The sequence below is a fragment of the Anomalospiza imberbis genome, chromosome 6 (genome assembly GCF_031753505.1).
Source record: "Anomalospiza imberbis isolate Cuckoo-Finch-1a 21T00152 chromosome 6, ASM3175350v1, whole genome shotgun sequence".
NCBI classification, from domain to species: Eukaryota; Metazoa; Chordata; class Aves; order Passeriformes; family Viduidae; genus Anomalospiza; species Anomalospiza imberbis.
The window spans coordinates 20,360,942-20,388,872 of NC_089686.1; the positions used below are offsets into that span (position 1 = coordinate 20,360,942).

At 38.7% G+C, this 27,931-nt stretch overlaps 1 protein-coding gene across 2 annotated transcripts in view; it reads right to left on the reverse strand.

The window, feature by feature from the left end:
- TSHR (thyroid stimulating hormone receptor) overlaps positions 1 to 24,750 on the reverse strand; it is a 44,735-nt gene extending 19,985 nt beyond the window's left edge. The window contains exons 1-4 of one of the 2 annotated variants that reach the window (XM_068192682.1): positions 24,294 to 24,750; positions 13,094 to 13,165; positions 9,877 to 9,951; positions 554 to 628 (exon numbers count right to left, since the gene is read on the reverse strand). In XM_068192682.1, the coding sequence (XP_068048783.1) occupies positions 554 to 628; positions 9,877 to 9,951; positions 13,094 to 13,165; positions 24,294 to 24,469 (398 nt within the window). In that variant the 5' untranslated portion in view covers positions 24,470 to 24,750. Of the gene's footprint in view, positions 1 to 553; positions 629 to 9,876; positions 9,952 to 13,093; positions 13,166 to 18,012; positions 18,139 to 24,293 lie in introns of those variants that run through there. The other variant, XM_068192683.1, reaches the window with a different exon arrangement.
- Between the last annotated feature and the right edge of the window lie 3,181 nt (positions 24,751 to 27,931).

A 27,931-nucleotide genomic window follows, 5' to 3' on the forward strand; every position in this document is an offset into this window, starting at 1 on the left:
CACACACACGGAGGCCTTTCTTCCAAATATTACTCAAAATCACAGAAGTTTTTTTAGAAAATCGTGGGAAATTTTCAGGATTTCTTTCTGCCATAGAGGTCATATGAAGTCAGGTATCTACAGGTGAGCTTTTCACATTTGGCTGACAGGTAGGTTTTAAAACCCTGTGTAAATGTGTAGTAAATGCTAAAGACATGTATATATCTGTTGTGTCCCTTCTTCCCACTATTTCCTACAAAAATAGAGTAAGACAGCACTTATCATAAGAAAAGAGCAAGCTGCGAAAATTTGCTAAGGAATATCAGTGTGTTCTAGATATTTAATGGATAAGACAAATGGGAAAACTACTGATGAATTTATGAATATGTTTTCCTTTCTCACAAAAGTAGTAAGAGTTCCAACCCCTGCCCTTGCTGGCTTTCTGTCATTAGAATAAACAGGGAAAAACATGGCAGTCAGCTCCAAAATCAAATGCAAACTAACAAAACTGCTATAATGTAAAAGTCATCTGTGAGATTTAAGTACCAATCTGTTACAGGTACTGAATACTTACAGGTATTTCAGAAGTGGGAGGTTCTTAAAGGCATTTGGATCTATGTAATCCAGGTTTCTAAGATTTCGAATTTCACTGTAAAATGGAGGAACATTGATAATTAATATTTAATAATGTATCACAACAGAAATCAGCAATGTTAAAACGAAATTTCAGGGACCTAACTCCTGCAACAAGATTTTTGTATTGGACAGCACTAGCTCAAGACCAGAGCAATCTTACAATGATGCATTATCATCTGGATAGGTGCCATCCTGGGGACTGGCCCTTTGAAGCAAGGGGATAAGAAGTACCTAAGATTTGATTATGGATCCTTTGTCTGCATGGTCCTAAAATCAAAACAAATACCCTGTGGCAATAGCTATTACTTTGAACGTGGTGAGGGTTTTGTATCTGCAACATTGAGTAAAAAGAAAAAAAGTAAAACCTTCAGTATTTGTATATAATAATCCTATCAAATTACAACCATCTATGCACCTTATAATTTTATGTACAATTTTTCTGCTTACTTTCTTCATGGGTCTGACAGTATTTTGTATTATTTTTTCCTGTGTCTTTTACAGAACTCATCAAGAGATGGTTGAGTCACTTAACTTCGTTCTGAGACTTGAAATGGACACAGCATTCACTATATAGCCATGCCCAGCAGTAGAGAGGATAGCATATCTCTTTGCTATATAACAAGGCCAAGACATAACATAGATTTCATTCCTTATATCTCCTGTCCACGTTTAAGTCTTTAAACATTTCTACCCAAGAGATAGCTTGGTCTGCAAATGGCTTTTTAGTCGGGACATGTTAAAAAAAACCAGCCTGCCACTTATCACAGCTATGGCCATGATGGTGCTTTCTGTAGGTGTGTTGGTGAGGCTGCTGCCCCTCCAGCCACCACCATCATTGCCTGGAGTCATTACTCTTCCTCATTTTTCTGAAATGTTTGTTTCTTCCTATAGTACAATTTCCCTCAATATTTCTAATTCCTCTGTTTTCTAGCAGATTTTTTTATTTTCTATCTATAACAATAGTCAGCAATCTGGCTGCACCAAGCAGACTCTGCCAAAATTCTCAGTATTGATGTAGATTCAATAGACCTACCAATTTTCATCTTTTAGTTAAAAAGCCCTTCCCCAACACATGCAGACTTTTAATTTCTTGGACTCTTTACTGATTCTAGAAGAATACAGATGGTTTTGCATGTTTGCTTCTATTTGTTTACCTTAAATCAGCTCTGGACACTGGTCTCACTGCTGCGACAACTCTCAGCCTTTCTTAAAATAGAAACTATATTGAAAGAATGGTGCTAGGCTTCCTTCTGATACTAGCAGTGGAGCAATGGGTCTGAAGAAAACATTTCTAGCTACTTATATAGGGAAATTTGATAAAGATGACATTATGTGGGTGATCTTCCAGCCTTAAGTCAGTCAAAGAAGTGCTGCTACTGGACAGAGACCCAATGGGCAGAAACCAGTAGTATTTAATTTACCATGGCCTAAGTGTGCCAATTAACCTATATAATATTAGAATCAGAAAATAGAGATTTAAAACTACCTCCAGCTCTGGAATTGTTTTAATATGATAAAATCAACCCAGACAAGTTGTCTAAGAAATAGAATTGGGAAAAGAGACAGAAGTTAGTAGATAAATCACTATGTAGACACTGGTACAAAGACTTCAATCTCTCCATATATTGTTGTACTGACAAAACAGTTCTGCTTCACCTTTCAAGTCATCAGTTTTATCTCTGTTTACTAAAACACTGCAGGGAAATGAGGATTCCCTTTTACTTGCATGTTAAATTGATGTTATTAATTGCTCTAGTACTGCTACTGTAGTGCTGCATTCAACTATTCACATCTGTTAGCTACTTTGAAGTGTAGCTGTGTTTCTGCATTTAAAAGAAATCCTCTCCGTGTCAGTTTCTTGCTTCTCTTCAATCATTTTATTAGTTATGTAGCTATCACATTCCCAACGGTGGAATTTGCTTCATAAACATTAACTGACGTGTTTTTTCCATCACTGACTGCTTTCAAAATGTTGGACTTGTGAGCTTCCTGGCCTCATAATCCTCTGTCGACCAAGCATACTCCAGGGAAAGAGAGTCTTCAATTCAGCCTTTAGCCTGGAAATGGATAATGGATTGGAGTATCAAAGAGTCTTCAGGTTTTGGTTTGTTGCTATTCATAGTATTCTGCCTAAATTATTTGGATGAGGGTACTGGAAATAAGAATTCAAAATCAGCAGATGGTACTAAAATTAAAAGAACAAAATAATGTAACGAGACAATATTGATTTATTAAGTAATTGGGCCATGAGAGGACATTTGCTGATTAAAAAAGGCAAATGAAAAGCTAATTAATCTGGGAATAAAATATTTTAAACAGCCAGATGAGGCAGCACAGTAATGAGAGAAAATCTTAATTAATCTTAATATGAGTGAGGGAATCAATATGATTCACCCTAACATTGGGAAAAGGTTTATATCCCTGCTGTTCAATTTTCTTGAACTGGTAATGTTTGGATTCAAAAAGAAGTATGCTTTAATATATACTGTATTTATACTTGCAATTCATCCTACACTTTGTATTGCAGAGGTGCCTTAAAGCCCAAAAGGAAGAAAAGGGCCATTGTGGAGCAGATGGCCAGGCTTAGAAGTGTCTAGTCAAAACAGATGAGAGAGGTATAAAAATAAAAGGTGATTTGACAAAAGTGAGTGTTACATTTAAGAAAAAATGAGGACGGAAATCCAATTTTCCCTACTTCTAGTCCAGTTAAATGTGCCTCCTGCATCTGACTGGCCTGAATATGTGGCCTCTTGTTGTTGATGTCAGCGAACCCAATGGGAAGGATGATGATTTCTAACTCCAGTTCAGAAGGCTGAATGATTTCTTTATTATAATTATGCTATAATACATTAATATATTATATAAAAGAGGATACTAAAAACTACATGCTACCTTCTCTATCATATCTAACTAACTCACAACTTGTGACCTTCTCGCGAGAGTCCAGACACAGGATCACGTGGATCTGACTGGCCATCAGTCAGGCCCAAACAATCCACCGTGATCCAACCAAGCGATCACTCCAGGTAAACAATTCTCCAAACACATTCCAAAAGAGAAAAACAAGGAGCAGAAATAGAAATTGTTTTCTCTTTCATTTCTCTCTGTGCACCTCAATGAAAAATCCTGAGAGAGAGAGAAATGTGCTTGCCACAGCCTCTCATTTTATCTGGATGAAAAAGAGAAAGATCTTGTGTGGCATGGATAAATGTAGGTAACACCAAGTCAGCCATGACACACAGCTGAAGTGCAAAGAGTAGATTTATTCCATCATATTGCTGGCTGGAGGATTCAGAAAAATCAAGTAGAGACACATAGACTGCTAGGCTCATATTAGCAGGGAGAAAACACAGTGATGCCTGAGTGCTGCCTTACATATCAAAGGGGGCCTGGAACACGTGCAAATCTTCACCAGGCTGTGTTTTACAATCTCCCGCACTTCTTATCTCCTTTCCCTGCTTACAAAGATGCCCCAAATCTATAAGAAGAATGCTTTAAAGTCTTTTACAACCTTCCGTTATCTTGTGAGAAAATTTCACTTTAGTGGACAAAAAATAACCAAAACAAACACAGATACATGAATTCTCTGACACTGTTTTCCAACATCTCCTCGGTGCAAGATTTGTTTCTGAAAGAAAACAATTCTAATCTGATTTATTTTTCTCTCTTCTTACCAATCTTCTCTTTTCCAACCCTTTCCTTCCCACAGATCCTCAAATTCATTTCCATTCATGAACTGTGCTGCTGCCCTTGTTTTAAATACTCTAACATAAGTAGTCTTAGAGTACTGGAAGGAATTCCTCCCTAAAATCACAGATTTAAAGGATATCTATTGCTCCATCAATATTGGAGCCCATGAAGTTAAGCCTGTAAGGAGGAAAGATATTTGAATAGTTCTGATCTCATCAATTAACAGGACAAACTGCATTTCACAATTTCTTTTACAGTAATCAGTCATGAGTAATATACTCAAAGGCACATAAATGTTATATGACCCTAATTTTCAAACTCTAATCATAAGACTGTTGTGGTGTAAAGATTAATCCCAAAAGGTCCATAAAGATAGAAGAGCAAGTTGATTATCAGTAAATTCATCAAGCAGTGTTTGCACTTTTATCATTTATCTTCTATGAATTGGTGAGTTGAAAATATTGAAACTCGTGAACTTAAAAAGTTATGGTCCTTTGAAAAGCAGGTCTAGGAAAACTTTTAGTAGTTTAAGCTGCCTAAAATGCAGAAAAAGCCAAAGAGTATACTTAAAATTCCTAGTAAGCTAGTTCCCAGAAATCTAAGTGTCTGTGAGAGCTGATTTTAAATTACTTTTGGCACACAAAGTTTTGTGTGTCAAAACACAGCTTTGACACACTTTACAAATAGAACAATCATGGCATACAGCAGTGTTAAAATTCTGAGTCCTTCTGGGCATTAAGTGCTTTTAAGATATCAGAAAACCTGAGACAGTTAGTAGGCATTTTTGCTGACCATTGATGCAAAAAGGCAAAAGATGACCTGAACAAACATTTCACTTTGCAGTCCTAACTGAAATTACTTAGAGATGCTCATTAAAAAAAAGTACGCTGCTACTTACCCACAAGCTAAGAGAATTATTAGTGGAGTATTTGCAAAAGTATTCAAAGTTGCTTTACAAACTCTATTCTTGTAAGTACAGAAACCATTTAAAAACTGGCTTATTTGTGCTTTAAAGACACTCGGTGTTTGAAATTTAAGTTCTGGCACTCAGACTAGAAATTAAAAATGTACTAGGTTCACAATCAAATCACCACCTGACTGTCCAAGAACAGCAATTCACTTTTCCTCTTTAATGAAAATACACAAAAAACTTTATCACATCAAGAATGGATGTGCAGAGAAAGTCACTTGATGATATAAAGATATGTGTCAAGGCTTACAAATAACTATGAGCTTATGTTTAGTTGCAAAGCTATAACTACGTTCAAATCCAAATGAATCTAAAAATGAAACTAATAGTAAGAACTATTCAAATATTAGGCTAATTAATTAATTGAGACATATGTTTGCCAGCTAACTTTCAGAAAGGTTAATATACTACTTAAAATTCTGTCTGAATTTGGTAACATTAAAAGAAGCACAAACATTTACATATTTAAGTGGAATCTAAATTTTGTTTACCAGATGTGTTTTTCATACCTGCCTTGCAATATTGATATATTCTTGAGTCTGTTTAAGCCCAGAATTCAGAAATTGCAAATCTGGTTTTAGAGTAGCAATATAGCCATGTTATGCTGAGATACGGACAAAGACTAAGGATATCCAGGTCAGCAATTGTGAAATGTTTTAAATAATCTTTTTTTTCATTGTCTTGTAATAATCTGGGTCCTCCTCTCTACCTTCTGAGACTTAGTAGCTACCTTAGCTTCTCTCACTTGTACATCTACTTCCATGTTTTATTCTCCCCCTGCCAAACCATCCATGTTACTTCATCTGCATGCACCTGTTTAAGCCTTTGCACCACTGGCACCAGAAAACTGGCTTAGGCTCCCAACAGTCTACTCCCTACCTCCAGACTGCAGATTTTAACAAGATTTCTTTGCACAGCACTTATCCCAGCTCTGAAATTCACAGCAGGTACTCAGCACTCCCCCACAAATCTCTTCAGTCTTCCTCTGCAGTTGCTTCTCTCTTCTTCCTGCAGCGCTGTATCCCATGGCCTGGCATCACAAGCTGTCCAAGAGAAGTGCAGCCCTCACCCAGAGGATGGTGGGGCTGCTCTGGCCCTTGGCTCCATCTTACTGCAGAGCTGCAGAGTGGTCCCCCACCAGCTCTCCAAATGATGTCACATATATGAGGGCAAGCCACTTGAACCATAACCTTTGGCCTTGTTCCCAAATGCTGAGAGGGCTTTTTATATGGTTGCATAAGAGGAGAATGCTTTATGAGTTAGGAGAAGAGAGTAGAGAGAGAGACCAGGGGAGGGTGAGCCAAGACACAGAGAAAGGAGGAAAAAAAAAAAAAAGAGGTTCTGAGGTTCTGTTTGCAGGAATGTTTCCCTGAGAAAGAAAGATCTAATTACAACAGGTTTTTATTTACTGAAATGTTACCAAGCTTCAGTTCTACTAATAAGGCAACAACACAGAGACACTGATTGCTAATCAGACCTCTTCACAATTACATTTACAAAAAATACATACTTATGGAATTGTATGAGAGAGATCTGATTTCGTAAACAGACGTACTTAAAAAAGATAAATATAAAAAGAAGAAAGAAGAAACCATTGTGAGACCAATTTGACACAGCTGGGGAGAAAAAAACCAGCAGTTTGTTCCTTATTTGCATCTTCATAGAGTGGAAATTTTGCCATTAATTACCAGCAAAATGAGATGTGGCTCATTAAAATACAGCAGGTAGTCAGTATCCTTAGTTTGCAGAAGTTGCTCAGTACTTGAAAGGCATAGATGCATAAAAATATGACCTATGCCTAAAGAGATGAGGTCTGGAAGGAACAGAAAGTCAGGACAGTGGCACATGTACCAAATAAGGAGTGAGAAAATGGGTTTCTGAAGATCAAGGCTGAAGTGCACTAACTAAGCTTGGGAGGCAGATCATGATGAACACAGGATGCCTATTCACATAACACTTGGCTTAAAGCAAAGCATTAGTTTCTCCCTTCCACAAACACTGAATTTTTTCTTGAAAAGTTCTTATGTCTAAAAGCAAATGTTTTGAGAATGAAACTGTGTGTATAAGTTTCAGTTAGGGTAAAAAGATTATTTACATAAAGCTGCACTTTATGAAAGTTCAAAGACAAGCTGTAAAAATAAAACTCTGTGAAATGACTTTTCAAAACTGTTAATCTCAACCTCCTTTAAAATACTTTGTGCTAATCTTAACCTAGTATTATTTTAGCAATAATACTTTAAAACTACTATGTAAAATGAGAACATTAATGCATAGCGCAATTTGCAAGTTTATCCCTGCATTATCCTGTTGTTTGGAAAGTAAATCAAACTCAACAGTGATAGGTTTTAACAAACCAGGAGTTATAGAAAGAACTCATAAAAATTATCAATCTATAAATTGCTTTCTTTCACAGCTTATATGCAACTGTCTAACTTGCCAGATGCTTGGATATTCCCTGATTAAATTATACATGTGCCTTACTTCCAAACAGATTTTATAAACCTGGTAAGCACATTTAAGTGGTAGAGGTGGCCCTTCTTTGTGAGCTATCTGCAGAGTCTTGGGGTTTTCCTATAACTTTTGTGAGCAGAGTTCTGATGTCTTGTCCTATGTAATATTTTTGGCTCTTGTGCAGGAAAAAAAAAGTTACCTTGTATGTCTGTCTACAGTTTCTCTTGGAAGTGCTTTACGAGAAATACAAGGGGTCACACACTACCATACCCTTGTATAGTGGAGCAGGAAACATTCCCTCCATGCCCTCCCCACAAGCCGGTGCCAGGGGTGACATGAGAGTAGGTGCCTGTGAACTCGGCTGACTCCTGCACAGACCTGCAGCTTCCTGGTCATGGATAACACATCTAGGCCTGGGGGCTGGAGTGGGTGTTATTTTGGAGCTTTCAGGAGCATTTTATCTTTAATTTCTAATAAGGTGAACCACAAAAGAAGTACCATATGAGGAATTTGTAGTGCATAGTGGCAGATGCTTTATTCATTGCTGATAAAATCTGCTGCCAGTAAATGTTTCATTAAATGTTCATTTGTGTTAAACAAGAAATTTTAAAGACACAACAACTATGTAAGAGGAAGAGAGAACATGGACATGACAGGTTTAGGAAAAAAACATCTACAGAATAAGAAATTATATAACCAAAGGTAAGTACTAATATCACAGCAAAGCCTTGCTGTGAAACTCAGGAATAGTATTGGAGCATGTTGTTGGCCTGAAGTAGATCTCAGGATCCTCGACTCTGCTTCTAGATATGCCAGTCATGGTCTCTTAGAGGAGTCACTTACACTTTCCAGCATTAGTTTCTCTCTTTATCTTCATTAACAATAATTATATTTTTCTCCTGCAACTGTGTTAGTCTTTCTGATTCACACTGTGTAAAGTAAAAGGAAAAAAAATCACAGAAAACACAGCAGTGTTTAATCATCATCTAATTCAATCTGTTTCTCTGAGTGAAGATTAAATAGATCTATGGAATTTCAGATCATACAGCCTTAAAGGCCTGCAGTGGTAGAGACAATGTCTCCAGGAAAACAATTCTAGTGTTTATTTATACCAGCCATAGGAATATATTTCCTAGAGGCTGACATGAGTCTCGTCTAATCTACTTTAACATTTATTATTACTTTTTCAAACATTAGTGGGCAAATGGGTGGTAGCTTTCACCTCTTGCAACCTTAAAAAAATCAATCTACCTCTGGCATGTTTTCTTTCGGACACAAAAGACTTTTCTCTCTGACCATGTGTTCTGGATCCATGATGACCAACAGTGCTCTCCCATGGAACCTCTGCAAACAAAAATCTCTGAAATATGCCAAACTGTAATTCAGCTGAGCATAACAGTGGCACAATCCCTCCTTTGGATCCCAATCCCTCCTTTGGATCAGTAATGGAAACATGGAAGAGTACCAGATACGGGATGGGTCCTATGGAGCTCTCTACTCAATACCTTACATTCTCATTTTGACAGGGTCCTGATGGATGATAAGAATTCCCTGGATGTGTCCCACCAGTTCTGTAACTGCCCTTTCAGTGTCACTTGGTGTGGATTGGTCAGAACATGAGAACAAAAAGGTGCAAAAACACTTCCCAGAAGCCTTTTTCCAGAATATTTTTGTTCCATTTAATAACCATATAAACACTCTTCATTTTACTAGTGCACTTTCAGAATGATTACTTATTCTTCATGTCTCCAGCTAGTGCCATTTTGCTTTGTGCTTTGGTCCTTCTGATTTTATTTCTGATGCTTATATTACTGTTTTACCTGCAGTAAATTGACAGAAATAATTCTTAGTTGCCATTTTATTTCAACTTGACATCAAGTTCATAATGCACTCCCATTAGTTTCTCACTACCTTTACCTAAATTTCTATGGGAGATACAGAAGGAAATGAAAAAGATGTATGGAAAACAAGCACAATGAAATAAGCTCAAAAAAGAGACTGATTCACTCCACATTATGGAGAAAGGAAATGAAAAAAGGAATATTTAGCTACATAGGAGACAGGAATGATGAACATCATCATGTATGTTATTTCCACACATTCCAAATTTATCTCATCACTATATTCATTTATTAAATTACAGTACTTACATGTGAGTGACTTTGCTTAAACTGTTGAAGGAATGGGCCTCCAGACTCTGAAGTGTTTCATCTATTGAGATGTAACTAAACACCAGCAAACAGAAAAATAAACAGGTCTCAGACACTGGGAAGCCACAGCTAGTGCCCATTGTGACTCTTCATTTGTTTTCTCATAATTTTTCTCATCCATCTATGATGACATTCAGAAAGAGAGCAGGATTTTAATCAGATCAACACTTGGCACCACCCACAAGGCCCTCTCCCAGCCCTTATTTTCTTCCTTCTCCCTCTCTCCACCTTTCTTTGTTTTTTTCTAACCTCAGCATCCCCTGTATTACTGCCCATCAGTTGCCCCTGTTGTTCTCTGCTGCTGAAGGAGAGCACCTCGGTGACATGTGGGGCACTTCAGGAGAGGACAGCCAGGAGCAGGTAAGGCAATGGAAACTGAGTTGGTGCTGTGCTGTATCAGCTGGCACTGGGGAGCACATGCGAGGTGTGGGGAGCTGTGTGGGGGCATTGGCTGTGGGACAGCAGTGCACAGGCTGGGAAAGGCACTGTGTTACACAGGAAAGGGTGCACAGGGGAACTGTGCTTTACATGGGGCTGCTGGCAGAGAGAACTGTGGGATGCTCCTTGTGTGGAGAAGCAGTAGAGAAAACACTTTGAGGAGCTACAGACCAGGTGTTTGTGAGCTACTCGTGAATGTGACCCCAAAACATCATCCTAAACCCAGAAAAAAATGTTCCTTATGCTTGACCCTAAAAATACGGAATGTTCAATATGTTCCTAAGTCAGCAGAAAACACCAGGTGAAGCCCTTACACCAAGATGTAGTGTATTTGCCTTATTAAGAGTGTAAGCCAGAAACTTCAATTGCATTTGAATATCCTATAAAACTTCTTTTATTCAGTAATGCCTTTCTGACAATTAGCTTTGCAATTAAGCACATAATTAAAATGTTTTTTCTCTCATTCATGTGGAAAAGCAGCACAGGGAGAAAAAATCTCTACTTCTTGCTATCAAGAGTACATAGACATACATTCCTTTAAGAGAAATTGTAGCTCTAAAATTTTTGTTTAAACAAGGTTCATAAAGAGGACAACTAAATTTTCTATTCAGTACAGATTAAAAAAACATGTTTATTTGTGAAAATCATATAAGTAGACACCATATAGCAAAATGAAATGCTGTATTTTGAACAGTAAACACAGTATATATTCCCCTTTTGAAACCTCAGAACATTTTCTAGATGAATTTGCAAAACCAGGAACGATCTGGTAATTTTCATTGCACAGTTTTCATTGCACGGAAATTATGGGCTGGGAGAGGCAAATGAGACATGTGGTACATTAGAGGCCAAGACATACACATAAAAGTTACACAGGTACTAATTCCCTAACCTGAAGTTTATATCAAGAGGGTGGGAATTCATGTTTTGTGGTAGTAGTAATGCTATAAGAAATATCTAGATGGGCATTGACACTATTCAAATTTAAATTGCCAGTGGAGCTTTTGGAGCCAAAGAAGAGCTGACACCCTTTTACATTGAATCAAACTCTGTTCTAAACTAAGTTTATCCCATTCATATATAATACTATACATCATGTGAGGGATATTCCTCCCTCTCCAAAAGAACCCCAAACAATACCCCATCTATCTGATTAGATCGAGATGTGCAGATATCCAAGAACTACTACTTAAAAGGATTTTAGGAAGTCTTTATTTCAGTATATTTGCATGAAACTATTAAATATAATAGGCAGACCATGTTCCCCCAAAGTCCTTTTTCATGAATTCTTAAATGATCATCCTCAGCTATTCAGTCAAAGCTCATATAGAATTGAGACTTGCATGGGACATCAAGGGCAAGAAGAATTCCTATTGCTACATTAGTAATAAAAAGCTGAAGAAGAAAAAAAATGGGCCTGTTGCCTAATGAGGTGGCCTAATTAGTTAACAGTGGCCACAGATAAAGCTGAGCAGCAGGTTGAGTTAGAGCCCTATGCATTCTGGTTGGATTGTATGAGCAGACTGTGGACTAGAGCTCTCCTGAGTCCCTTCTAAATTACACATCTCTGATTCTGGGGAGGGAGTTGTGAGGTGGCAGAGAAATTCACTGCATCAAACAGACATGCACAGGGTCACAGATTATGGGCCAGCGACAAAGAACAAACAAATGCGGGACAACTTTTTCTCAAGACTGCTGACATCAACGAGCAGTACAGTGCAAGGGCAGCTGTTGAGGAATCCATTCAGCACAGGTAGCTGGGTTTGCAGCTGCAGTGTGAGATGCAGGTTGAGCTCTGGGTGGGAGGAGCCCGAGGCCAGGGGCCATGAACTGGTGCTGACCCTTTGCATTACAAAGGGCCCGGGGTCCTTTGGCCCAGCCAGGTGAGGGGCACACTCAGAGACACAGCAGGAGTGAGGACCCTGGGGTACTTAAATCGTGAGGGTGTAAAACCCCAGGGATTCCTTTGTTCGGGGTCCCTCCTTGGAGGCACCAAACTCGGGCTATTTTGTTATTTAGTTATTCAATCAAGATTAAACCATTAAAATATCTGGACATCTGAGACTATGCTATGGGAAATGTGCGGTCGAGCTGGTAATGGTGTGAAAGTGACTCTCAGAGTGGCTCCTGGATGGTCAGACAGGCAAGTTTCCTTAACATAGCCACCTTCAACGGGACAAACGTAGATGCAGCTGGTTCTGCTTCTGTGGACTGTATCCATGCATGTGTTTGCACACAAAAGAAATGACACAATGGAAGTCTCTCTCACATCACATAAATATTAATGTTTTGGTAAAAGTCCATCTCTAGTCTAGAAATGCCTCTGGACTCCAATAAGTTGTGCTACAAATCATGCTGGCAGCTGGAAACAAATTTTTAGCCAGGACTGGAAACTGAATACGTTAATTTGTTATGAGTGAAATGATTTCCTGTAATTTGCAACCTAAAAAAATGTTTTATAGCTTTATTTATCACATCATCTTCAATAAAGGAGGAGTGATCTTGTTCACAAATGCACAAAATGCCTTCCTATAACTGGTTCAGGTTATAAACAATAGAATTATTACCTTCAGTTCTAAAATGTAAGTGGCCAGGTAGCAAAGTTACCCTAATATTTTCATTTCACAAATTTTTATACACAGAGGCAGAATTTTGGAGAAGGAGAGTAATTTTTAACAAAAATTTAAAAGAATAGTATCAGAAACTGAACAGAACTTACATCCTAGAGATGTTGGGGAGATTGGAAAAAGCATCACTTGGAATTTTTCTTAGATGAGTCTCCAAAAATCTCCTAGAGAAACAAAAATTTGGCAGTTAATATCCTTTGGTAACTATAATTTAAGATTAAAAAGTCCTACACAGCTTCAGCTCTGCTCTAATATTTTTGTACTTATCTTGCCTTTTCTCCATGTTGCCATCTTTGCCTCATTTCTATTCCTGTTTCATTATGTGGCTTGTTTTGTTTGGTGTGCACCATCAATCTAAACTGCAGCTTTCTGCATCATCCCTCTCAAGAACTCAGGAGTCGGTGGTGACAATGGACCTTCCAAAACTCTAGAGCATGGCCAGCAAAACATATTTGCCCAATGAAGTTATTGAAGTATTAAGAGAATTCTTTTAATAATTTCAGGCTCCACAATGATATCCCATCCTTCATTCTGAGCAAGAAATTCAGGAATGTCAGCCAAAATTGAATTAGAGCAATTGCAACTACCTCTCCAGAATTCTCCATTTTCTTTGTAATAAATAGTACATTCTTCCTCCTATAACATCTGATGCGGGGGTGGCACCTTACCCATCTGCAGGAGATTTCAGAAAAACCCACAATATTTGAGGCAAATACTTATCAACAGCCAAGGTCTTACCAGAATGACTCTCCAGCAGATTCACTCCTCTAAATAAGAAAGGAGGAAATGCTTTTGAAAATCAGCCTATGATAGCTGTTAAACTTACAGTTACAACCTGTTGTTCTTAATCTTTGGTTTTCCAATACAGTTTGGGAATACACTTTCAGAACATCTAGTCAATGAACAGTTTGAAGAATAATCAAGAACAATGATAATCTTTTCCCCTAGCTGCTATTTAACAACAGTTAAAGAAAAAAGAAATAAACAAATTAGGATGATTTCCTGATTCTGTTTTGTTTCATAGTGCCAAGTATCTGATTACTACAATTATATTTGATTTACATAACCAAATATATTATCATCTTGAGACTTATCAAGTTTCTGGAACTTGCATACAAGAAATAAAACTGTAGAAATAGATTTTAATAATAACAATATATGTAGAAAATCTCCAAGGTTTTGTCTTGAATTAAAGTATAAATTGAGAGAATGTACATTCCTATAATCCCAAGGGAAGAATCTACTTCCCCAGTCTACCTTCTCTACTCCATATACTTGTTACAAAGAGGAGTAAAGACTTCTACTTTTCCAACAGTGGGTTGATTTTTCTCCTGACCTAAGTACACTTGGCTCCAAACAAGCCCCCAGCCACGGGAATGTCAATTGGTCCAGAGGTTATGTCCATATAGATGTTATTTTAACATCCACGGCAGTATCAGTGATGTTACTTCAGTAAGATATATTAGAAAATAAATATATATTTTACATAGTTGCTTCTTCATTTTAAAAGAATTTTTAAATGCACATCTACAAAACACAATAAGCAAATACACATCACCCAAAGAATTTCAGATTTAAATTATATGATTTATAATTTGAATCATGTCAACAAAAGTTTTAGGTATTTTAATGAACTATTCTCCACCAATACAGGGGGGAAAATTACCATATGTTAATATGAAACAGAGTTTGTCAATTTGAAACAAAGTAAAAAAAAAATTACATTCAAAATTATAAGAAGCAGTGACCTTCTAGCTTTTATATAGGAGAAATAAACATGACAACAAAGTAATGGCTAGGTAAACAGCTATTGACACATTCCTTTCTAGCTTTTTATATCCAATTCAGTCCAACACAAACAAAAATTTATTTTTAAATTATTCTGAAATAAATGCATTATAGTCTTTCAGTGGTGCAAAAATAGCTATAAAAAGGCATTTCACATAGTGAAATTTGTGCTGAGCTTACCAGAAGATGATTACCACCTAGTGTCCAATGCTAGTATTACCAGTGTAGTAAGAATGAGGGAAAGATTCACACAGCAAAGGAACTCTGCAAGTAGGGAATCACTTCTCAATACGCAAGACTACATAGCTGCTTTCGTACAACTAGCAGTCCAACAGAATAACATAAAGTATCCCTCAAAACTGGCCCAGCCCTAAGAAATGAAATAAATACTAGATTCATTCAAAATGAAATTGTACAGGTCAGTGCTCGGGACAAGTAGGTACTGAAAGTAAGCTCTTACTCCTTATGTATCCTCTTCCTACAAACTGAGGTACATATGGACACTCTCAGACTGGCAGGCAAGAATTTACATTGGTTACTTGCCAATTTATAGAAAATAGAAAACACCAATCCACAAAGCTTATCCTTGCTCAATTTGTGATCACCCAGTGTTTCTGACTGGATTTGAGTAAAAAAGTACTTTACAGGAAGGAATGATCCCATCCTCAGTCAGTTTTCAGATGACACCAAGATGGGCAGGAATGTTGATCTGCTGGAGGGTAGGAAGGCTCTGTAGAGGGTCCTGTACAGGCTGGAATGATGGCCCAAGGCGACTGTATGAGATTCAACAAAGCAAAATGCCAGCTTGTTGTGTCCCCTCCCAGCTCCTTGTGCACCTCCAGCCTGGTGGGGTAGTATGAGAAGCAGAAAAGGCTGTGGGTATCTAAACACTGCCCAACAATAACTAATACATCCCTGAATCACCAATTCTTTTCCAGCACAAATCCAAATACAGTCCAATCCATAGCACCATACTTGGTACTATGAAGAAAATTAAGTCTATTCCCCAAAATCAGGCCACTTCTCTGAAACTTTTTTTTTTTTTTTTTTCATTTGCTCCCAGTCCTCTTAAGTCCTTTGCCTGGCAGTGCAGTCTGAGGAAATGAAGCATTACCTGGAGTAGAGGATAGACCAAAGAAGCACTGAAGTGTACTGGACATGCAGTACAATGGGACCAGAAATGTTGCACCTAAGGGCAATAAGGGTGCTGGCTGATATCATTCTGAGGCTACCCTCTCATGGTGTACCCTCAGATAGCCTACCCTATCAATTATCATGGTGATCAAGGGAGATTAAGTCTGAAAAAGAAAAGCAGCATGCACATCTTCTAGTGAGGCAAAAAGGAGAATCTGAGAAAACACAGGCTAGTGGCTGTTATGTAGTTATTTTTTGTGTGCAAGTAATTTTATACATTTGAATGTCCTTTTGCAGGTGCTATGTACACAATCAGAGGCAGAAAAAAATTCCTCTATTTTCATCTATATTTCTATCTTAATAATTCCTAACATTCAGTTTGACTTTTTGACCTCTGCCAAACAGCTGGCAGCAATTTTAGACACTTAGTGGTTCTCTGATTAAACGTAATAGTAGCCAGCAATTACTGCCTATTCTTACTCTCTTTCCCTGTAGGAACTGAGCCTCTTCAGAATGCTCTTTTCTGAAATGTCATGGTCCTGTGTGGCAAGCACATTTCTTTATCTCTCAGGATTTTTTCATAGAGCAGCACAGAGAAAAGAAAGAGAAAACAATTTCTATTTCTGCTCCTTGTTTTCCCCATGTGGAATGCGTTTGGAGAATTGTTTACCTGGTGTGATTGCTTGATTAGATTCTGGTGAGGATTGTTTGAGCCTGATGGCCAATCAAATCCACCTGTGTCTGGACTCTCAAGAAAAGGGTCATGAGCTGTGAGTTAGATATGGTACTTAGAAAAAGTAGGTTTGTAGTTTTAGTATCTCCTTTAAATAGTATATTAATGTATTATAGTATAGTTATAATAAAGAAATCATTCAGCCTTCTGAACTGGAGTCAGACATCATCATTTCTTACCACCGGGTTCACCTGCACTTACAATCATCCTGTTTGAACCTTCTTTGCAGCAATTTAGAGGTTTTTAGTTCAATATTTCAGAAATACAGCTCTTCTCTATTGTAATTAGAGTATGTTTTATAGCAGGCTATCATGAAAGTTTAAAGTTCAGGGTAAAAAAAGTAGCAGTACTGGGTTTAGATCAAAATTTAGTTCAAAAGTAATGAAATAAGTATGTCTGTGATCACAATACAAGAAAATATATGAGGGTGTAGTGTTTTAATGTGGCAATCGGGTGAAGTTCCAGGTGACCGGAAAGGATGAAGCATTGTACCCACCTTTTAAAAGGGTGGAAAGGAGGACTGGGGTAACTACTGACCTGTCAATCTCATCTCTGTTCCTGGGAGTTCCTCACAGAAGCTATGCTAAGGCACAAGGAAAACAGAGAGGTGATTTGAGACAGCACAGCTTCACCAAGGTCAAGTCCTGTCTGACCAACTCAGTGGCCTTCTCTGATGGAGTGACTACATCAGGGGACAAGGGAAGGGCTACAGATGTCATTTATCTGGCCTTCTGTAAAGTGTTTGACACAGTGCCCCACAATATCCTTCTCTCTAAATTGGAGGGAGATGGATTTGATGGGTGGAATGTTAGATAAGAAACTGGCTGAATGGTCACATTCAGAGTGTTGTGGTCAATGGCTCAGTGTCCAGATGGAGAACAGTGAAAAGTGTTGTGCCCAGTAGTGGGAAAATACACAAGTCTTGTGCCCAGCAGAGAATAATATCTTCATCAATTAGATAAATAGTTGGGTCAAGTGTACCTTCAGCAAATTTGCTGATGACACAAAGCTTAGTGGTGCAGTTGATACATCTGAAGGTTGGAATGTCATCCAGAAAGACTTGGACAAGCTCAAGAAATAGACCCATGGAAATCTTGTGTAGTTCAACAAGACCAAATGCAAGGTGCTGCACCTGGGTCAGGGCAACCCCTGGTATCATCACAGCCTGGGGATGAACAGATCAGAGTAGCCCTGCTGAGAAGGACTTGGGGGTGCTGGTGGATGAGAGGCTGGGTATGAGCCAGCAATGTGCACTTGGAGCCTGAAGAGCCAATCGTATCCTGGGCTGCATGCAAAGCAGTGTGGGCAACAGGGCAAGGGAGAGGATTCTGCCCCTCTGCCCTAGTGAGACCCCGCCTGGAGTACTGCATCCAGCTCTGGAGTACTAAGCACAGGAAAGATGGGGACCTGCTGGTGTGGGCTCAGTGGAGGGCCATGAAAATGATCAGAGAGTTGGAATCCTCTCTATGAGGAAAGGTTGAGAAAGCTGGGCTTTTTCAGCCTGCAGAAGAGAAGGCTCCAGAGACACTTTACTGCAGTGCTTAAAGAGGGCTTCTAATGAAGTTGGGGAAACACTTTTTAGTAGTGCCTGTTGCAATACTGCAGGGCGTTATGATTTTAAACTTAAAAGATGGTCAATTCAGACTAGATGTAAAGAAGACATTTTTACAATTACCATAGTGAAACCCAGGCACAGATTGCTTATAAAGGTGGTAGATAAATCATCTCTGGAAGCATTCAAGGTCAGGCTGGATGGTACTCTGACCAGCCTGATCTAGTTGAAGATATCCCTGCTTCTTGAAGAAGAGGTTGGACTAGATGGTCTTCAAAGGTACATTCCAACCCAAACTATTGTATGATTCTATGCTAAATTATAGTATTAGGTTTCAATTCAATTCAATTATTCAATTCTATATTTATGTATCTACTTATTTGTGAGAAAAAAATAGCTCAATCTTTTCACATTGTGAGATTCAACCTTTCTTTGGAAAAAGTGCCATTTAAAATGCCTGTTTACATTCAGACAGATGACACTCACTGGCTGGAGTTCTTTTAGTATGTGTCAGCAGCCCATTGCCTACATTTAGGATTAAATTGTAGTGTTTACTATAGCTGCTCTCATTGCTTTAAATTGAGTCCATAGCATTGCACTTTGCAAAATCCTGAGTATCATTTCCCATTGACTTGGGTAAGGTATCATGGCACTGGCTGGTTTGCACAATCTTGAATAGAATAGAAGGTGTTGACATAAAATGGCCTTTTGCAGATGGCTCATTTATCATTTTTGAGTAAAACAAGCTACTTTTTCTACTCTCTAAATTTTGGCTACCACATAGTAGCCACCTAATAGCATAGCAAGCTGTTATGCTATTAGCAGCTTCACAATATATATTGTTAATTTTTTTGAGACTCTTTAATGTGTATTCTGTGAACATAAGGATAAGTAAGGGCTGCGTCCAATAGAACACAAAAGCATGTTTAAAGTTGAGTTTTTGAGGAACTGAGACTGTATCTCTTTTTCACTATTCCTGTTTTGGAAGATTAGCATTTCACAGTAGTCTCTCTGAACTGCATGTGGGAAGGTTCAGTCACACTTGGTGATGAAGGCAGATCATTTAGACATTTTTAAAACACTTCCTGAGACAGTCCAATTATCAAAATACAATCACCTTTTATAGACTGTTTGGAGGTTCTGTAAACCCATGTTAAGGAAAACACCAAACATTTCTTGATTTTGCAAATATACAAACAGACTGTATGACTCAGATTCATGAAAAGTTGCCCTCTCCACTGATATTAGCTATTTGCAAAAAAATCTGTAAATTATTCCTTAGTAGTCATATGGATTTTTCTTTTTGGTAAAATTTAAGCTTTTTCTTTCCTTTTACAGATGTATCAATAAGCTATGTTTCCCAATTCAAGAGAAGACTGTTGTGTGCTTCTGAAGTGTAATGGGTTGGAAATGTTATGTTAAAAGAAAACACTGTAATGAAAACTGATTATAATAGCAATTCAAGATTCAGTGTAGTGTAACACTTACAGAATCAGTCTGTTAAACCACTGTTGGAATCAACTCCCAAAATAAGAGTTTTTAAACTCTGGTATAAACTACTCTTTTGCTACTATAATGATCAAAACTCATCATCTTCTCAAACAAGGAAATGATACAAATTAATTTCCACTGCCTTATCCCCAGTGTCTTCTGTAAAAATGTGTGATATTCTTATTGAGGTTAATCTCTTCTCAGCATTTAAAAAGAACTACTTGCAGTCCTCCTGCTTTCTGTTGAGAAAACTATGTGTGTAGTCCAAAAATGCTGAAGTGATGCTTGTTTCTACTAGGAATGGCAACAGCATTTTGGTTTGTGCTTGAACAGTTCCTAGCACTTGATAGGCTTCTGTGCCAGGAAATTTAAATGTTCCAAACGTACAAGAAATGTTACTGATACAATGACTAATAAGGAATGAAAGAAAATATTGTATTCAACGTTCACAAGATACTATTTTGGTCTTTAGTAGTTTTCCCGTTCCCTTAGTCCCTAATTTCTGTCCTTCATCTGCTCACTTTGAGTTGGCCTGTGTATGTACAGTAAAGCAGTGCACAGTTTGTACGTTACTTCAAGAACCCTTAGAACAGTGCATCAATTTACTGTTGGGATTATGAACAAATCCTTTCACTTTAACATTTCACTTTAATTGAGACAATAATACATACAAATTTTTCAACCTAGTGTATTGGACCTACTGTATGTCAAATGCAGAATTGTTCTACATCAACAGCAGAATTATAGAAGCAATACGATGCCTTTCTAAGCAAAATATATAGGTAAGTATAATAACAAGCATCAGAATTGACAAGAAAGTTTAGTTTTATGTAAAATATAGTATTTAGGAAACATTTTTTGTTGCAGCCATGTACATAGAATTATTTCAATCATTACCTGAAAGGCAATTGTTAAAATGATTTCATGGATTTGGTAAGTATAATGATGTTTGGTAAAAAAAAAAAAAAAAAATTAAGAAGGTTCAAATCTGGCTTTGTCTTCAGAAATAGTCAAATACTTTTACAAATGAAAATAACCTTTTTTTTTTTTTTGAAAATGAATTAATTGCAACTAAAACATGATTTCAAAATGTGTAGCCATTCTATATTACCTACAGAATATACAGAATATATGGGCACTATTCAAAAGGCAGTATCCTACCTATGGCAAATTTACTGGAGCAAATGCAGAACTGTAGCTTAGTACCTAATGAAAAGAGTATATTCTTGAAGACTGTACTGGTTTTGTATCTATTTATATACCAGTTCCTCTGTTCTTGCCTAACATCCTCTTGTTCAATTTCAATCAAATTTGATTGTGTTGATGTGAAAATAACACCTGGGTACAGAATGGAAACCTTATTAACAGGGAAGGGAAGGGAAGGGAAGGGAAGGGAAGGGAAGGGAAGGGAAGGGAAGGGAAGGGAAGGGAAGGGAAGGGAAGGGAAGGGAAGGGAAGGGAAGGGAAGGGAAGGGAAGGGAAGGGAAGGGAAGGGAGAGATTAAGTTATTGTAGTAAGTGAATGCAGGAGATGTAATGCACACTGAAAAAGACACAAAATTTTTATTGTTTTATTGTCAAAGAAAAATAATTAAAAACAACTAGAAATAGATTTATAAAATGAAAATAATTGAGATGTGCATTGAGGTGATGCTGGGATACCACTTGAATATGTCATCATAATGATGCCAAGAAGTATATTACAATTATTCAAGAATTATGATGCAATTATGTATTTGGAAAAATATTGAGTAGGGGTTTGGTGATCTGTATGTGTAAGTAAACAAAAATATCTTGTACTGAAAAAAGGTAATCTCCAAGATCAATATCTGTGCATTCAGGGATTCTGGATAAGCACCTCCATTAACTATATTTGGATAAATAACAGTTTAAAATAAACACACTTTTCTGGCTTAAGTTCATGTCTACTTTTCTACCAAAAGAGTTAGAAATAAACTTTTATTGGAATTTCTTGTAAGCATTTCTTAAAAAATGGTTCACCCCATTCTTTTAAAGTAGTAAAAGAGAAATGAGAACAGTTCTGTTCTGACTGAATAATCAGAATGAAACTTTAATTGGAGTTTCAAGATCCTGTGCATTGAAAAGAGCTCATCATCTCCAAAAGCTGGCAAAGTTTTCCTAGACTCACCAGTCTCTTAGTCTTACAAACCCTACAAAACTGAATAGCCACACAAAAAAGTTTTTAAATTGGCAATCTTGTAGTTCACTCATTACCACCAAGAAGCAGAATTACTTTGCCTAAAGTAACAAACTTGCTGCATTTAGGGAAAACTATAGAGAGTTTTGACATAAAATGTGCAATATGTACAGCTACGTATTTCACCTCAAGGAAGCATTTATTTATTCTTAACATTAACAGAAACTTCAATTATTTCGGAATCTTTTGTCTTTGATTCAGAACTGCTGCCTATTGTACGACAAAAGGATGAAAACATGATGGAATCAGGGTCACACACTTTACAATCTCACAAAATTCTGCCTGTTGTTTTAACTGTCACATGCAAATAATCCAGTCTGAAGCATCTGAAAGCACTCTGAACAAAACCCACATATAGGTAAATGTTATGACTCCCATTTAACATATGGAGGGAAAGAAATATTAAGGCATTTGCAGAGAGCAAAGGACTACAGAATTGCATACAGTCCACCAGACTTCAGCAATTCAAATAAGAGAACAGAAGGAAAATAAACACATTTTATCCAGAGAGAAAACTTCAAACTGAAGTAAAAAACTCTGGTGGTTTTTTTTGGTTTTGATTTGGTTATGTTTTGTTTGTTTCTTTGGGGAGGTTGTGTGTGAAAAGAGCTCTCTTTTCCTTATTTCCTCAGATAATTCTCCCATTTGCTTTCAAATAAAACACTATGCAGCACACGTTCTACCGCTTCTACCATATACTATAAAATCACAATTGCCATTACCTGGAATATTTTCTTGACATGGCAGGGAGTACGCATCTTGAGAAGTTTGCAATGGTCACTCTAATAGGTGCACATGATTAAATTTCACCCCAAATAAACAGAAAAATATTTCTCTGTTGTTTTTATTAATTGCTTTTCCCATGGAAATAAGACCTTCACAGGGTGTTTTTGTCTTTTTAAACAATGGCTTATTATTTTACAGCCCCCATTAGTACAGGTGTTTAAAACACTGGAATTCCAGTGGTCAAAGTGCTTTGTTTGTGGAGCTGTATGCAGAGAGATACTTCTCAGCCATCAAACCAGCATATTTCAAGGAAAGTATCAAATTTCATTATGTGATCTCATTGTTTCTATTAACTATTTTAAATGTCTGTACAAAGGCATTTTGTCCTATAAACTGCAACTGCTATATTTTCTAACTTATCATGGTAGATTTCAAAGAACATACTGCTTGGTGCATGTCATAACATTACTTCAATTTCAACCTAAGTAAACTGTGTATATAAAAGTATTACAACAAAAAACTTGTATAATTTAAAATCTTATTAACTGAAATACTGCAGTCTAACCATCCAAAAAATTAAAGGCAAGCAAAAATAATGGAAATAACATCAATATTTTTTCGTTCTTTCTAGGCAAGTGGCCAATTTAAGCTTTTACTTTCAGTGTTAAAAAATCTGAGAAGCATTCAAATAAATGCAAATAATTTTATGCTTCTTATTTATATAAAGTCCTGAGAATCATTATCAAGACATAAAGGAATCAATCTGTTACTAGTTTACCTTGCAATTAAATCAACTGAGTTTGAGTTCATTTACTTTATCAGAAAGTAATCTATATTTATAAGTGAACCTTCCCACAGAGACTGTAAAACTTTTATACCTCAAGAAACAGCAAAAACCAGGAGTGATTCATCTGCTCTGTTGTAGCTGACAGGTGCCATTTCAGGCTCATTACAGTATTTGACTGACAGATATGACACAAGATGCTCATCTGGATTGGCAGCAGGAGCCCAGACAAGATCTTCTACTGTGCCTGTAATGTACGAAACACTTAGGCTGAGCTACCTGAATTACTCTATCACTTTGGCAAACTCTAAATTTGCTGCTTTATCCCATACTCCACACTTTCATCTGAAGTACCCTGTCTCCCAGACAGTTTACTTGAATTCTCACAGATTCTTTTTCTTTTCCACCTTTGACAAAGAAGCTGAAAATGCACAGAGGATTTTGTGGAAGTCTTTGTGAAGTGACACATCCAGTTCCTATTGGTTTTTAATCACAAATTTGTGTTTGATCTAACTTTCCTTCCCCTCATCCCCTAAGCACTTCCCACACAGAATCCAGCCTACTGCTCACTTTGCCCACAAACAGCCCAGTTACTTATTTTCCCACATTTTTCACAGAACTCTTAAGATCCAATGAACCATCTCTTCACAGCTCTTTAAGGTTTGAGAGTCACTTTTCCAACCTCCTCCTGCCACACGCAGAGTCTGCACACTGCCGTTCCCGCTATCCTGTACCTCCCAGGTAATCTGCAGCACCTCTCCCCTCTCACCGCTTCCTCATCTCATAGGACATTAGCTCAGAGCATCTCCTGCCTGCAAAGTATGAATACTCACAGCTGGCTTCCCTAAACCATCCCAAGGTACTCACAGGGTCTGGGTGTCCTCCGGAAGGCTGGGAATAAAGTAGATGTCCCTGCAAGTGATTTTGTAATCCTCCCAGTCAGAGCACTCGCAGAAGGCTGAAGGGCACCTCTCTCTACCCTGGCTGCACAGCACCAGCACCACCAGCAGCAGTAACTGGAAGGCTACCGTGAGGCACAGCATCTTCCGCCGTCCGCTCCCGCTCTGCCCCCCGCTCCTCCGAGGAGACGAGGAGATGCCAGAGCTGCGCGGGCAGACCACGCTGCCCCGCCAGGAGAAGCTGCCGGGGAAAGGCGGCACCTGTGCTGGACAACGCCGCCTCCTCACTAAGCGGGGTCAGGAAAGGTCTCAGCAAGCCCTGAAGGCCCTCGCCATCGGGCAGGGTCCCTCTCCAGGCCCCGGCTCCGCTCTCATCCCGCCGGCCATCCTGGACCCGGCCCCCGCTCCTCCGCACGCCTCCTGCGGGGTCCCCCGGGGCCCGCTCCCCGGCAGCGCCCGTTCCCCGGCTCTCACCGCGGCAGCGCCGCGCCGCTCCCGGGACCCCGCCGCTCCCGGGACCCCGCCGCTCCCCGCGCTCCGTCCGCAGCCGGCGGACCCGGCGCAGCCCCGGGGCTCCGGGGCCGCCTGCCGCGGGCGGCCGGGACTGCGCGGGGCGAGCGGGCTCTCTGCCCTACCCAGCCCAGCCAGCCCTGCCCAGCCCTGCTCTGCCCGGTCGTGGCGAGAGCCGCGCCGGCAGCGGGACCGGCCCGTCGAGCCGTTTCCAAAGGCAGCGGCGAAACATCGGACCCCGACCATTCCACCCGGCATCTTTGCAGAAAGGAACAGGAGGAAGGGGGCTGAGGAGGAGCCGTACTAACTCACCTGTGAAAGCAGTGAAGTTAAAGCAGACCTTTGCAGCAAGCAAATATTCACTGACTGCAAGTTAGATATGCACTAAATGTAAAGCAGTTAAAAAAGCACTGAAAGTTCAAAAGAGTGATTTTGAAAATGACAGAATAGAGCAAAAGAGGAGAGAGTAGCATTTCTCACATTATCAGACAAGATAAAAGCCATTCACCAAAGGAAAAAAATGAGGGAAAAAATCTAACCTTGACAGAAATAAAGTGGAAATATTGTCACCCTAATTAGGTACACAACAAGAAAAATGTCAACATAAATGTTTGTAATCTTCAGAGGAGGAAACTTGAAAATGTAACCTATGCACAGTATAAATTAGATTTCAATATTCTTGGATAATTAGTCCCCCTCCAGCTACATTAGAATTATTCAAATGTTTTGAGTACAATACATCAGATACTATTTTGATATAACTCTTTAAAAGTAGTTGAAGTCAGTTCACCAATATGTGTTTCCTAAATGTAATGAATCCCCTCAATACAACCTTTTAAGGTAAGCAAATGATAATATGTCCATAAAGAAATATAATATAAATCCTGATCTTATGGGCTTATGTTAAGCAGTTAGATCTTGTGTAAGTGAGGAATCTCATCAGTTACAGTTAACCCATTTAGGATGGGGTATCCTTAGGGGTGTCCCAGAGAGGGGTCAAGCTGAAGCACCCACAAGAGTGTCCTAGAGAATTTCACACTGCATTGCATGAATTCCCTTAGAAACACTGGCTGTCCTCTGCCCTGTTCAGTCATGTCCTTCTGACACACTCCTCACATCTGTAACTCACCTGCAGCCCTAAGAGCCACCACTTAGCACCACATTTTGGTGTCTGTACCAACCTGACTAAATAACAACAAAGCACAGGCAGATCACTGAATTTCAAGGCAAATGAACAAGAGAGATACACAGTCCACAGAGGCACAGATGAGACAAAAGTTGTGACTTAGTCTTGCCAAGTCAGACATAGGGCTCTGTAGCTGCTCACCACTTTGGTCAGTGCTAAGGGAGACAACTCCAGCATGGTGTAAGCCAGACTGGTTTGCTCGAGGCTGCTACCAAGGTGTTCAAGGTTGCCATCTTTCAGCAGTGGGATCATATTCTTTCCCAGCCAAGAGCTAATGACACATTTCATGAAGAAGAAAGCCACAAAGCAGTACAGGTTCTCAGAGTGGAAACACACCGACTTCTGTGCTGCTACCCCATCTGGTCCTGTCCCATCCATCTTGTCCTCTGTGGAAACAGCACCATATACTGTTTGGCATAGCTGAGAGTCAGCAAGTACAACATTACCACAGTTGCTACAACCTGCAAAACCTACACTTGTCCAACACACTCAGGGTAATATTGCCTGGCATTCATGAGGCATAGCATGTCTTCCGGTTTTCGGAACCATAGACAAGATAAAAATTCTCATCCACCTATTATACCAGTCGTGGGACACATTTGTATTATTTCATAATCATTTGAGGTCTTATTGATCTCTGAGGGCAAATCACCAGAACGGGGTAGTGGGGCAAGCTAAGGGTTCTGTACTGTGTGCTCCATTCAATCCCACTGATCTTTCCCAGATCTGGAAACACCACCTCAGTGCCCAACTGTACTATAGGGAGACTTTTGCCAGGATCTATGGGACTTGTCTTCTTTTTCCTTCTCATGCTGTTGTGGTTTCCACAGCCATAATTTTTAAAAATTAAATGCAGATATATCAGAGATCGAACATACATGAAAGTTTAGTGGATTTAGGCTTGCCTTGGATCTTCTACCCAATGGGGTGTAATCAGCCACTTAAACTTCATCTAACGTGTTACATGTTACATAAATCATGCCTGCCTACATTCTCCTCTGGTTTTCTGCTTCTTACTGCCAAAGTAACAGCTTGTCCCAGGGACACTGTGCACCCTATTAAAAATGAGAAATTAAACTCTCTACACCTTTTGGCTTTGGCAAAAAAATATTTTGGTTGACACAGGGTGACAAACCATCTAGCAAAACAAATGTATCATCAAAGGAGTTTCTGTTGTCTTTTGCACCTATCTCTTAGCTGTCATGAGCCTATTCTACACCTGATTTCCAGATGCAGTGGGTATAAGTTATATTTGTTTCCTCCAGTTGCCTGGCACTGTCCAGAGGCAGCTTGTGAGCTTCAAGTAGTGTAAAAGTAGTGTAAAATTCTCTTCCAGCTTAATCTCTGTTTTCTCACAACCAATTTTGATGACCTAGTATGTCTCTGAGCATAACAGAGGAGTTCTTTTCACAACATGACCTAGTTTGCCAGAAAAGACCAGAGATGTGTATCCTGTCTCTAATTACAGTACTGCTGGAGTGATTTGTTGCAGTATCTTGTGTGTACTCTCTGGCAGCCTGCCTCTCTCCCTCTTTTATTCCTACTTCAGAATTACTTTTTATGTTTTATTATGTATGGACAAAGCAAAAGAAAAACATATTTATTGGTGGGAAGATAAGTAGTTCCAAGATTTGAGTAATTTCAGTAGGTTATCATAAAACAAATACTTACTTGTCTGGTGTATTTACCTTTACTAATAGGGTAACCTGCTACTCCATTATAATTGGCTACTCTATTATAATATACTCCATTCTAATAATACTCCATTATAATAGCTACTCCATCATAATTGTGTTTCAGATTCCTAAACAAGGGGAAGGGTAATTTGCGTCACTGCTCTTCCACTGAGAGCAGTATTTTGAATTACCTTTCATTTATTAGAGAAAAGGAGCATGCACATAGATACTGGC